This window comes from Ctenopharyngodon idella, chromosome 15, assembly GCF_019924925.1.
Source record: "Ctenopharyngodon idella isolate HZGC_01 chromosome 15, HZGC01, whole genome shotgun sequence".
In the NCBI taxonomy this organism is placed as follows: Eukaryota; Metazoa; Chordata; class Actinopteri; order Cypriniformes; family Xenocyprididae; genus Ctenopharyngodon; species Ctenopharyngodon idella.
In genome coordinates this window covers 37679916-37692930 of record NC_067234.1, presented here as the reverse complement: position 1 = coordinate 37692930, position 13015 = coordinate 37679916, and the positions used below count along the sequence as shown (strand labels likewise).

Below are 13015 nucleotides of genomic sequence, written 5' to 3'. Positions count from 1 at the left end.
TACCATGGTATTTTTAATGATTTTTTTTACTGCTGTCCAGTTACAGGTGGACGCTGTTGCTGTGTGTGTGAGAGAGGATTAAAGGTCAGCGTTTTGATTTATGTTGCAGTTCAGATTTAAAATTGCACATAACCACCAGAATTCCGTATTCACACACAAACACACACACTGACCTTTGATGTGCGGATAAAAAGCCTCTCCATCTGAAAAGTCAAGAAGCTCCAAAACTCTGAGTGTGTGTTTGTGAAAAGCCTCCAGCAAAAGGGCAACTAATCAGATCGCACGACTCACCCTCAAGAAAAGAGACACGGAAACAGGATAATGTCAGTCTAAATGAGTGTGTGCGTGTGTGTGTTCTGACGTCACGGCGACTAGACACACACACACCTCAACACACTGCAGACCTCATATAAAACAGCAGTACTGTGATTCAGTGATGGTATCAGATGCTAAAAACCATGGTACTGTGTGATCGCCAGATTTTAAACACTACATTAGTATTTAAATCTGATGTTAACTTACAAAAAAGTCCCAAAAAGGATAATAGTATGTCCAAAAAATATGGTATTAGCATAGTACATGCCCCAAAAAACTAGAGAAGAGCCGTGACGCTCAGGAATGAATGAGGATGTTTCTGTTCCTCTGTAAAGGAAAAGGAGGATCAGAGGAGAAACATTTACCAGCATCTGCATCCTGATCTCACACACAGCACAGAGGTCAAAGGTCACGCATCATACCTGCTGCTGTACTGATCAACCCAGAGGGCAGGTGGCCTCTATAACATGAGTGTGGGTCAAAGGTCGTCACTGGAACCTGCTGACGTTCAGACAAACTGACAGATGAAAGTTGCATACTGCACAGTACAAACTACACACTCACTACTGCTGTTCTGAACAAGTATGTTGAACAGTATGCAAAAATAAAGGTTTCAATCAGTAGTACAGTATGTTACACTGTTGTCACATGACCTGCTTATTATACGAGAAATAAACCAATCAAATGAGTTAAGCAAGAGATTTTGCCGTGACATTAAAGTATTAAAATTGCACTGAAATTGAATGGAGAGAAAGAGAAGGATCTTGACGAAAAACTCTTTTATTTGATAATATAAATATCTGCATCAAGACTGAATAAAACTACAGTCTTACAGCAGCTTTAATGCAGCAGTCGTGACATAAACACCCCCAAATGAAGCCAAAGACTATTACAAAACATGTAGTGTGATGACAGAAAATGATTATAATATCTGTGTGGATCGCTCACATTGATTGTGGAAACGTCTCGGTGTGTGTGTGTGTGTTACTGCTGTTTGAGGAAGAGTGCCGCTCCGCTCTGGATCCACGTGTCATGATCTCCGGCACACGGCAGCTGCACGTTTGTCACCACACACAGACGCTCGGCACTGCTGTACACGGGCAGAGAGATGCGCTCGTCTGGAGAATAACTTCCCACAGCGCTCTGAAACACACACACACACTCTCTATAACCTTCAGCCAACACTGGAAACATCATAGAAATGTAACGATTACACAGCTCTCTGGAATACTTGATTCTGATTGGTCAGTCATGACATTCCAAGGTGTGTTATTCCCTGATAACAACGGTCATCAATAGAGTGAAACGGTCTAAAGTAAAAACTCCATTCATTTTCTCCATAAGGAAATTGATTTTGAACGATAACTTATAAACATTTAAAGACAGCTTTACTGTGAGCTACGAGGATGTACGAGTCGATGGTGTTTGCCCGTCAGCCCGCATTATTTCAGCTTAGCTTTTAAAATAATCGTGTTTAACAGTGGAATTCCAGGTGGAAAACTACATTACCCATAATGCTGTACAGAAAATTACCACAATCAGAGTCACAACAAGCTGCAAAATAGCTCTTTAGTTCCACCCACTCCCATGATGCACTGCGAATGACGTAATCGAGTCGATCTCCCTATGCTCTCAAAATACTGAAATATGTGTATATTAGTGCTTTCAAAATTAACGTGTTAACGCATGAGATTATTTTTTTCAGATTAACACGCTAAAAATATTTAACGCAATTAACACATCTTTTTTTTTCCGTCACCCTTTAGCTAGCGTTACATTATATGATCACACTATCATTCGTTCAAGTGCTATTAAACAATTCAAGCATGATAAGACGCAAAAAAGAACTTAAATCTGTACTAGAGCGCTGTCTGTGACAGTGCGAGTCATTCACGTGCACAGAATGCCGCTTCAGAAAGTGCGCCGGCCGCAATAGAGTTCTCTTTCATGCTTAAACTGACAAAAACACACAAAAGTATGCCAAAATGCCTATTTTGTCAGGTATGCTCATAAGCACAGTCTTAAAAGAGTTAAATAAAGTATTAAATGACTGTAAAAAGTTGTGAGGACACAAAGTGAGCTCTTAAAGTGACAGCAGCCTAATAAACCTGCTGCTGTCTGTCATTAATGTTAATCAAAGAACAAAATACAAAGAGAAAATCACTCACTGCTCGACTGAGTAACTTTTGTAGCTTTAATAAGGATTAATCTATATTTAATTTATGCAGTGAAGACTGTGAAGTGTTTGATAACTATTCAAATATTTCAAATATACTGTCTTTATGTTGTTTCTACATTAATTTGGAGATTAAAAGTGAAATTATTAGAAAATAAACATATAGTAAAAACTTTAATGTTAGATGCGATTAATTACAGAAAAATGTGTGATTAATTAGTTATTTTTTTAATCGATTGACAGCGTTATTGTACATATATGCATATTTTGCAATGAACTTAAAATAAATTGCTTTTATATATATATAATCAACATTTGTAAATGAGTCATTTTTTTTCATCGTTTTAACTTGTTCGCAATGCTTCATGGGATTGTAGTTCTTTCTATCACTAAAACCATACACAGTCTTGTATCTTTTTCTTTTTGTCTGATTTTCAAATCCTTTTTAGCTTCAAATCAAAGTTTGTAGTGTTGTGATTCACCTCATAGCTGATAAGCTTGATTTATGGCTTATAGCATTTTAACAAAGACTATTTTAAAATTAAAATGGGAAAAACGAAAAAAAAAACGAAAACTTCCAGAACCAGCACCGCTGAAAAGAGGGCGGGCACTAATGCACTCGATATCAATAACATACTTCCCGTCCGGGTATCTAAAGCTTGCTGCCATTTTGTATCTCTGTTACATTTATCAACTATATTGAAAATGAAATCGGAGGACTTCAGTATTAATAGTACTGTAATATTGTGTGTGTTACCTGTGGGATCCAGGCCATGTAACATGCAGGGACGGCAGACACACTGGGAGAGTCATGATGGCTTTCAGACAGATGGTTTCCATCGAAACTACAACCTTCCAACTGCAAACCACCAACCTAGAGAGAGAGAGAGAGAGAGAGAGAGAGAGAGAGAGAGAGAGAGAGAGAAGTTTAGTTAACATGGACCAGAGAAATTCAGTTTAATCATGTTAAACAAACACATTCTTCAGAGGAGAGAGTGTTTGTACCTTCACTTGTAGTTTGGCTTCAGTAATCTGACCCCTCCATGATGCAACAAACTTCAGACTGTCCATAGAGCAGCTCATCAACCTAAAACACACGGCATTTAACAAATCAAATAAAATCTATAATTTTACTCTAAACTTCATAAGTCACTTGCTTTGACTCTTTACTACTGTACCTTTAAGACTTCTGTATATGAACAACATCTGCTGACTGCTTTATTTTCACACACTGCTGTATGTCAGGTAGGTTACATCATTTTAGCTTAGTAAATGTGCAAGAGTTATGTTACCTCATGTTTTAGTGCAGCAGGTGTACGGTGGGTACATTCCTGCAAATGTAGTTTAGTAGATGTATGTGATAAATGATATCTCTAAATTCAGATTAGCAGGTTTAGGGGACTCAAGCTACCTCGGTTTAATTTAGCCTGTGTATGTGACGCAAGTTCCCACAAGTCTTTAGTTTAGCAGGATTATATCAGGCTATTTACCTCAAGTTTACTTTAGTAGGTGTATGTGTACAAGTAGGGATATAAACATTTTGGCCGATAACTGATAATTCTTTATATTTGAAAGCCGATAACCGATATATTGGCCGATAAATCTAAATCCAAATTTTGATATCATTTTTGAGAGCCTGATTATAAAAACAAAAGTCTCACCATTAAAATCCATGTCCCGAACACACAATTATAATGTTCTCTTTATAATATTATGTAGCTTATATGACAGACTTGCACTGTACATGTTGCACTTAACAGTATTTTCCTTTTTGAAGTGATTTCAATCATATTTCAAGCAATTCAAAACCATCATGGTGGATAATCCCACATCTGAAGTGTCTCAGCTGAAGGAAATCCATTTATTATTTATCGGCTTTAAAATATCGGCCAAATTTTGTTATCGGGCTGATACCGATAACATTAAAAATGAACATATATCGGCCGATGACCAAATACTCGTGCATCTCTATGCACAAGTTTAGCAAGTGTACATGACTTTAATGTACATCATCTAAGTTTATTGTCAGCAGTTATTTTGTGTTATAGTAGGTAAGCTAGCTCATTTATTTAAAATATTTACAATATATACAATTAAAAATATAAAAAATAAATATAATAAAATGTTTTAATTTAATGTTTTATTTTAAATTGTATATTTTAAATGTTTTAAATATTTTTAAAAATATTATATATATATATATAAATAAATTTAAACATTTAATTTTTTTTTTAATTTTATAATTTAGATATTTTACATATATGTATATTTCAATGCTTTAAATGTTATTTTTATTTTTAAATATTTTATATATTACTATTATATATTAGATTTTTCATTATAATACTATGTTTTTTTCACCATTGTGTTTGCAAGTACGTCACCTGGCGGTCTCTTGTCTCAGGGCGTTCAGGAAAGTGTCCGGGTGGAAAAGCTCTGACAGATCTAGCATCTCCGACAGCAGTCCACCCCTCTCAGCCCTCTCTACCCAGCCCTACACACACACACACACGGCAGTGAGTGGTCACAGAGATTAGCGTGTGTGATGACAGAAGTGATTTGAGTGCTGCTGGTGTCAGTTGTACAGTAACAATCGCTGCTTCTTTCTCAAATCGCTTCCCGCACCTGCTGCTTCTCCTCACAGGCCGAGATTTTCTGTGCGTTACGCTTCAGAGCGGCAGAGAATCTGATGCTGCGTCTTTCTAAAAACATCAGGAGACTGTATGTGTCCATCTCTACGTTTAACAGTAGCACGACTAAGACAACAACATACACTCTGATGAACAACAGTGCAATTGTGTGCCTAGAATAAACAGAACGTTATCATCCACTGGAGTGGACACGAATATATACAAGCGTTCAAAAGTCTGGGGTTGATAAGAATTGTTAATGTTTTTGAAAGAGTCTCTTCTGCTCACCAAGACTGCATTTATTTGATCAAAAATACAGTAAAAACAGTGAAATATTTTTACAATTTAAAACAGCTGTTTTCTATGTTTATATATATATCAAAGTGTAATGTATTCCTGTGATCAAAGCTGGATTTTCAGCATCATTACTCCAGTCTTCAGTGTCACATGATCCTTCAGAAATCATTCTGACATGATGATTTGCTGCTCAAGAAACATTTATGATTATTATCAATGTTGAAATCAGTTCATATTTTTGTGGAAACCGTGATACATTTTGTTTTTCAGGATTCTTTGATGAATAGAAAGTTCAAAAGAACAACATTTATTTGAAATAGAAACTTTAGTAACATAAAAGTCTTTACTGTCACTTTTGATCAATTTAATGCATCCCTGCTGAATTATGCATTGCTGTTTATTTCTGCAGGTGTGTGTTGAGATCTGTCCGTCTGTCTCTCGTGATCCGCGGTGAAATACAGCGCTACATTTACAGATTTGACTGATCTCTGTAAACAGCTGCTGTTGTAGAAATGTGACACACTGGAGCAGGTGGGCGTCATAACAGTGATGACGGATAACATCCAATTATCTGTTACAGGAGCGCAAATGAGGAATCTGTCCTGGGCTCGATTACAGTCGATCTCGGGGTGAGTTTCGGCACACGGACCTCGATGACCTTCATTTTGGTCAGTTTCAGTTTTATAATCATTTAAAGAGCCACATTTGATAAAATTATTATGTTGGTAAAGTTTTCTTGAACCAAAAACAATTCATTTAAGTTTTCAGTTTCATTTCAGACCCTTAAAGGTTAAGTATGTAAGATTTTTTATGTTAAAATATATTCTCTTAAAGGGGATCTATAATGCCCTTTTCACAAGATGTAATATAAGTCTCTGGTGTCTCCAGAATGTGTCTGTGAAGTTTCAGCTCAAAAAACCCCACAGATCATTTATTATAGCTTGTCAAATTTGCCTCTATTTGGGTGTGAGCAAAAACACGTCGTTTTTGTGCGTGTCCCTTTAAATGCAAATGAGCTGCTGCTCCAGAAGAGGGCGGAGCTTTAACAGCTCGCGCTTCGGTTGCTCAACAACAACAAAGCTGGAGAATCTCACGCAGCCAAAATGAGGATTGTCAGTAACGGTGTTCAGCCTTACATTGTTCAAACCGGAGTCGACACTGATGGAGAGACTCAGGAAGAAGTTACAACTTTTAGAATGAAACTGGACGTTTCTGAATGGTTAGTGGATAAATTTATGTAGTTGCTGTGGAGTTGATTCAACTCATCCACTAGCATGTGCCGTCATGTTAATCTTTTGTGCAAATCCAGCGTTGAATTGACCCTCGTTTGTGAAGCAGTCCGGCGTAAAATGACGGCATGGCAACAACACTCTACTACAACTCTTCCTCTTCTCTAAAGCAGCCCAACATGGCCTCACCCCCTTTGCTGTGTGTTCTCGGGGGCGGGGTTTATGTAAATTTTACGGGTTTGTGATGTCACTAACCCGGGAAGAAGCCCGTTGTAGTCCCTACCAGCCATTTGTTGTAGCGATTTCTGTAAAAGAAAATATCTCCCTTTGCATTAAACTTTGAGCGTCGTAACTTTGCAGATGTTGTTTATGTTCAAACAGCAACATTACACACTAACTAAAGTTAATAAAGTCAAATCATAATCAACCACCCCTTTAATATTGTATATTTGCATCAAGCAGAAGCTCCGACACTCTTTCACCTAAATTCTCCCTCTCAAGTTCCACGCCTCGTTCCTTCATGTTTACTAGATTATTTGCTCGCTCCTTCTCTCCGAGGCGTTTGGTTCAATGCCTGAGGGAGCAGCTAAAATCATCATCATCATCATCATCATCATCATCATCTCAGTTGAAGAAACACATTCATCATGAGGAGTGTTTCTGTCGGCTCGCTCCACAGGACTAATTACAGTCAAACTAACTCACATCACTAGCAGCAGAGAGTTCGGACCCGCGTGACAGGTGTTTTGCGGGCCGCGGTGGATCATATCCAGCTCACACACACTTGAGATCTCGTTTCAGGCTCTGATTGGACAAATGAGAGTCGATGACCCCATGACTACATCTCACGAAAAAAATGTGCATGGGTCACATTGTCAAAAATACAATAAAAATAAATCTTAATGGTTCTGTTTTCTCATTTCTGCCCAACAGATCAATGCTACCCAAATATATTTTTTGAGATTCATGTCTATAAAAAGACACTCACACAGCTCTATATACACACATCAGCAGATCACAAACACACCTGCTAACATTTACACGTTTAGTGTTTACAGTAGGTTGGAGTTTCAGTGGCTCTAACATCTAAACAAACAGAGCAGCAGCTCAAGTTCTCATAATCACACAAACACACACAATCACAATGTTACATGAAGACAGTCATGTGATTAATGTACATGATAATACACACGGTACTGTGTGTTCTGCTGTAATCAACTCTCCCTTAGGTGATGTTGATGTGCTAATGAATTATTCATGAGTCCTTGTCTGATATTTTTAATATTCACGTCACGTAGCTCCTCCCCCTTCCTACACTCAAGGTCAGTGTTTTAGTGTGTGATCTATCTATCTATCTCCATCCATCATCTACCTATCTATCTATCTATCGTTCTATCTGTCTGTCTGTCTATCGTTCTATCTATCTATCCATCCATCCATCCATCCATCTATCTCCATCCATCATCTACCTATCTATCTATCTATCTATCTATCTATCTATCTATCATTTTATCGTTCTATCATTCTATCTCCATCCATCCATTCATCAATCTATCAACCAAACTATCCATCCATCTATCTAGTTTTATCTATCTATCTATCATTTTATCATTCTATCTATCATGCTATCTATCTCATCCATCCATCCATCAATCTATCTATCTATTGACGTGAATCCATCCATCCATCCATCATCCATCCATCCATCCATCCATCCATCCATCCATCCGTCTATCTATCAACCAAACTATCCACCCATCCATCTATCTACCTATCTATCATTTTATCATTCTATCTATCATGCTATCTATCTCCATCCATCCATCCATCAATCTATCTATCTACTGACGTGAATCCATCCATCCATCCATCCATCATCCATCCATCTATCAACCAAACTATCCATCCATCCATCTATCTATCGTTTTATCTATCTATCTATCTATCTATCTATCTATCATTTTATCATTCTATCATGCTATCTATCCCCATCCATCAATCTATCTATTGACGTGAATCCATCCATCCATCATCCATCCATTCGTCTATCTATTAACCAAACTATCCATCCATCCATCCATCCATCCATCCATCCATCAACCTATCCATCCATCCATCCATCCATCCATCAACCAACCTATCCATCTATCCCTACATCAACCAACCTATCCATCCATCCATACATCAACCAAACTCTCCATCCATCCATCCATCCATCCATCCATCCATCCATCCATCCATCAACCAACCTATCCATCCATCCATACATCAACCAAACTCTCCATCCATCCATCCATCCATCAACCAACTTATCCATCCATCCATCCATCCATCAACGTGAATCCATCCATCCATCCTTCTGTCTATCTATAAACCAACCTATTTATCCATCCATCCATCCATCCATCTATCCATCTATCTATCCACAAGTCTAAAGGACACTATAGGAACAAATGTATGTTATTTTAACTTTATATCAGTTAATCACTACTCAAACAAGATTATTGAGTAAAATTAGTGGTTTTGGACATGAAAAATGATATATATTAAAAGCTGTAATGCACAGCCAGTTGTGGATTATCCCTTACATACACACACACACACACATAATATAATACAATATATATATACAATAATTGTACAACAGTAGTGGGTAATACCCAGTTAATGAGGCTTTATCGTAATAACAATAAATGTCAAAAAATAACTATGGTATTATGGTTAAGTTACTATGGTAAATGTTTTTGTGACTGCTTCACAGAATAGTTGTTAAATCAACAAACTACATTGTGGAATATGAGAATGGGAGCGCTGTGACCCAGTGTTATCAGCAACGGCATGCCATGAGCTTCAAGAGCTGGAATTTATGGTAGGGCTGCCATTCAGAAAGCACTTTTATCCAAAGCCAAAGCACAAAAGAGTGTAAAAGCACGGAAAAAGCCTTCATATAATGAGATGAGTCATCTCTGACACTGCGGCCTACATTCCGACGAGTTTACACTCGGAAAACAACGAGAGATGCTTCGACACACGGCGTCGGCTGGCAGCTGTTGAGCATGACGGGAGACCCGTGGCAGTGCGGGCAGACGTCTCGTGAGACTCATTAGGTCAGATGATCGCTCTGCATGGCCCTATTACAGCAGGAAAATATGTGGCCGATTTACAAGGCCAGGTGCATCCTGAAAAAACATGGCTCCTTCGTGGCATTCCCATATTTTAGGATCATAACGCTCCCATAGACACGGCTAAACAAACTCAAGAACACCTGGAGAAGGTCAAACACATTCCACAACCTCTGAATCAACACATTTAAACATCTGCCTGAGTATGTTTACCTGAATCGCGAGTGCTCGGAACACTACGGCTCGCAAATACTGCATCGGGTCTTCAGGGCCTTCCCATTTATTCTGCCAACTCAACGGACACTGAGAGAGACAGAGTGAGTAAGCTTTGGTAATTTAGCACTGTTTTGCTTAATAAAACTGTAAGTGATGCTGAAGTGGAGATTTCTGTCTTCTGGCCTTTATCTATTTGCATCTACAGATGCAAATAGATAAAATGCAATAAAATAAACATTTGAAAGTGTATTTTGATAGTTTTTTCCCACTAGTCTGAAACAACACTTAATGAAAAGCCTAATAACCCAAAATAACCTTAATTAAATAACGAACACTAAAATAATATGCAAGAGACAGGGTTTTGGTTCACTTTCTTTACTCTTACCTCTTGGTTCAGGAGTGCAGTGGCCAGCTTGTGTACGTCAGCAGTCATGAGAGACGTGCCTCGGATGACCTTACTGAGCGAGGCCAGCGATTGGTGAATGCTCTGGACCAATCGTATGCCATTAAACTGCTCCAGCTGGACGAATGAGAGAACGGGAGAGCCGGCGCCCTCGCTGGGCAGAGCCACCTTCTGATGGATCAATGAGGAACCCTGAGACAAGACAGAAAGAATAAATGCAAGAGCCAATCAGAGAGCGGCAGGAATCAATAACCAATCAGAACCTAGACTCAGCCCAGAAGGACACGCCCACAGAACATTTAATGCATATTGCACACAATACGGCTGGCGGAAATTGTCTGTCGTAGTCTGACTGGCTTTTCACAATTTCCAGGAGTGAGGCTGCACTGGTTTAAATCTGTGTGCTCGGAAATAAAATTGTGTTTTGCTGAGTTTCCAGGATACTCCAGCATTTTAAGCGGCACATTTCAGCTCTGATTGTTTTATGATATCTGTCACAATAGGCCGTTATTTTAACTTTTGAAAAACAAAACTGAACTGACAGAAAACCTACAGAAAAGTGCGGTTATTCATTTTACATGCAACATTAAAACATTGTACATGAGACAGAAAAAAAGTATAATAGGGCCCTATGAAATCCGTTCCATTTTCCATTTTTTTCAAAATTCTATTTTATTTTTTTCCAAATTTTGTTTTTTCCGTTTTAATTTTTATGGATTATGTTTATTTTTTTCTCGTTTTAATTTTTTGTACTCCATTTTAATGGTTAAATTAAATTTTAGTAATCAAAAAGCATGTCTAATTAATTAAAATCAAGTAAACTTATAAAATTTAACATCAATTTATTAAAAGTTTAACAAAAATTGTTGTGTTATGTTAAAAATGTTTTTTTTAGGGACCTATGAAATATGTTTTATTTTTTTCTCAAATTCTGTTTTATTTTTACCTAATTCTGTTTTCTGTTTTAAATTTTCTGGATTTCTGGATAATGGTTTAATTAAATTTTAATAATCATAAGGCACGTCTAAATAATTGAATTCATAAAAAACAACAAAATTCAAATGAAATTTCTATGAAATGTTTTCTATGAAAATTTTTTTTTTATTTTTTAATCATGACATTAAACAAACTTTTTTGTCAAAGTGCTGCACAACAGAGCTTTACTGTTAAAATTAAAACTTTTAAAAAATATTGTGATTATTCCTTTAAAAATCAAGTTTTAATAATAATTTATTATTATTATTACTGTTAGTATTATTATTTCATTGAGACATAGCTAAATTCTATTGTACAACAAAAATATATTTGTCACAATTTCTTCAAGTTAAACCGAACTTTTATTTTGACGAGTTGCCGTGAAGACCTTTGAGTTTCTGTGTGTTTATGATATGAAGATAGTTTTTTTAAAAATGAAACAGTAAAATGTTCATGAAGTGACTCTCAGAGCGGCTCTGGAGATGAAGTTCATGTGTTTTCTGCATCAGGAAAATCATAAGGCCCTAGTATAATAAATATATGATATAACATGTTAAAATGCTGATAAAATACCTGATTGAGACGCTTCCACAGGTTGAGTACGGGTGAGAGTGCATTAGACCAGATCTCTCTGTCGAATTTGGAGCCGGCTGCTACAGACCTGCTCAGAATCCTCAACTGAGAGATCACCTGCGCACACACACACACACACACACACACACACACCTGAGGTGATCTCATCATACACTATCCTCCTCCTCTCTGTGATTGTGGCAAACTGCAGTGAAGGGGTGGGCGACTCTTACACATGATAAATTGGTCTCATTACAAGAGCTAAACACACACAAGGAGTCTCTACAGCAGTGTGTGTGTGTGTGGATCAGTCTAAACCTGACAGTGACAAATAGGAGCGCAGTGTAACGGTCTGAATACACAAAGAGAATGTGCATGTGAAGTCAAGAAAGACCGACAGTGAGCTGAATGGGAGTGATTTGCGTATTTCATTCAGTATAAAGCAGGATATTCATTCAGCCACATAGAATACCTTAGCAACTGCATAGCCAGAGCTCCAGACTGCGACTAAACGGTCACATTTTGTGACCTTTTTCCTGCCGGTGTGACTAAATTTTGTTAGAGGTCGCACTGGTGCCACCACGTTGCCCAACTGATGAGAGCTGCCATTTCTGTTGCACATAATGCATATGAGAAACATCAAACGGCAAACAAAATGAAAGCGGAACGAAACCGAGTTACTCGTTTAAGCTGCGATGCGCGGACTTTTTATCAGCTTAGACAATAATAAACAGCGCACCGCAGCACGAAGTTTCTCAGTAAGAAACCGTCTGAATTCGCCGCAGAATATTTTTATAATGTTAAAAAATGAAGGAAAACTAATGCTTCGTGGCAAACAAATATTTATTTAAAAAAAAAAAAAGACATGAAATTACCACTATAACCAGTAGATGGCAGCAGATTGGCTTATTAGCCGTTTCCACTCCCTAATATATGGAAAAGTCGGAAAAATCATAGTCTCATGAAAAACAAAAACTTTTCTTCAAATTGTGACTGAATTACACAGAAAGCAAGTTAAGAGCGCTCATTTTATAATCACTGAAGCTGTCAGTCAGTTCATTATGGTACATTTAATAAGA

At 37.5% G+C, this 13015-nt stretch overlaps 1 protein-coding gene across 3 annotated transcripts in view; it reads right to left on the bottom strand.

The window, feature by feature from the left end:
- Nucleotides 1–1079: 1079 nt before the first annotated feature.
- LOC127495144 (cytoplasmic dynein 2 heavy chain 1) overlaps nucleotides 1080–13015 on the bottom strand; it is an 84987-nt gene continuing 73051 nt past the window's right edge. For all 3 annotated transcript variants that reach the window (XM_051861632.1, XM_051861633.1, XM_051861634.1), the window contains exons 84-90: nucleotides 11937–12053; nucleotides 10371–10580; nucleotides 9983–10072; nucleotides 4876–4985; nucleotides 3497–3578; nucleotides 3249–3365; nucleotides 1080–1458 (exon numbers count right to left, since the gene is read on the bottom strand). In XM_051861632.1, the coding sequence (XP_051717592.1) occupies nucleotides 1300–1458; nucleotides 3249–3365; nucleotides 3497–3578; nucleotides 4876–4985; nucleotides 9983–10072; nucleotides 10371–10580; nucleotides 11937–12053 (885 nt within the window). In that variant the 3' untranslated portion in view covers nucleotides 1080–1299. The remainder of the gene's footprint in view (nucleotides 1459–3248; nucleotides 3366–3496; nucleotides 3579–4875; nucleotides 4986–9982; nucleotides 10073–10370; nucleotides 10581–11936; nucleotides 12054–13015) is intronic.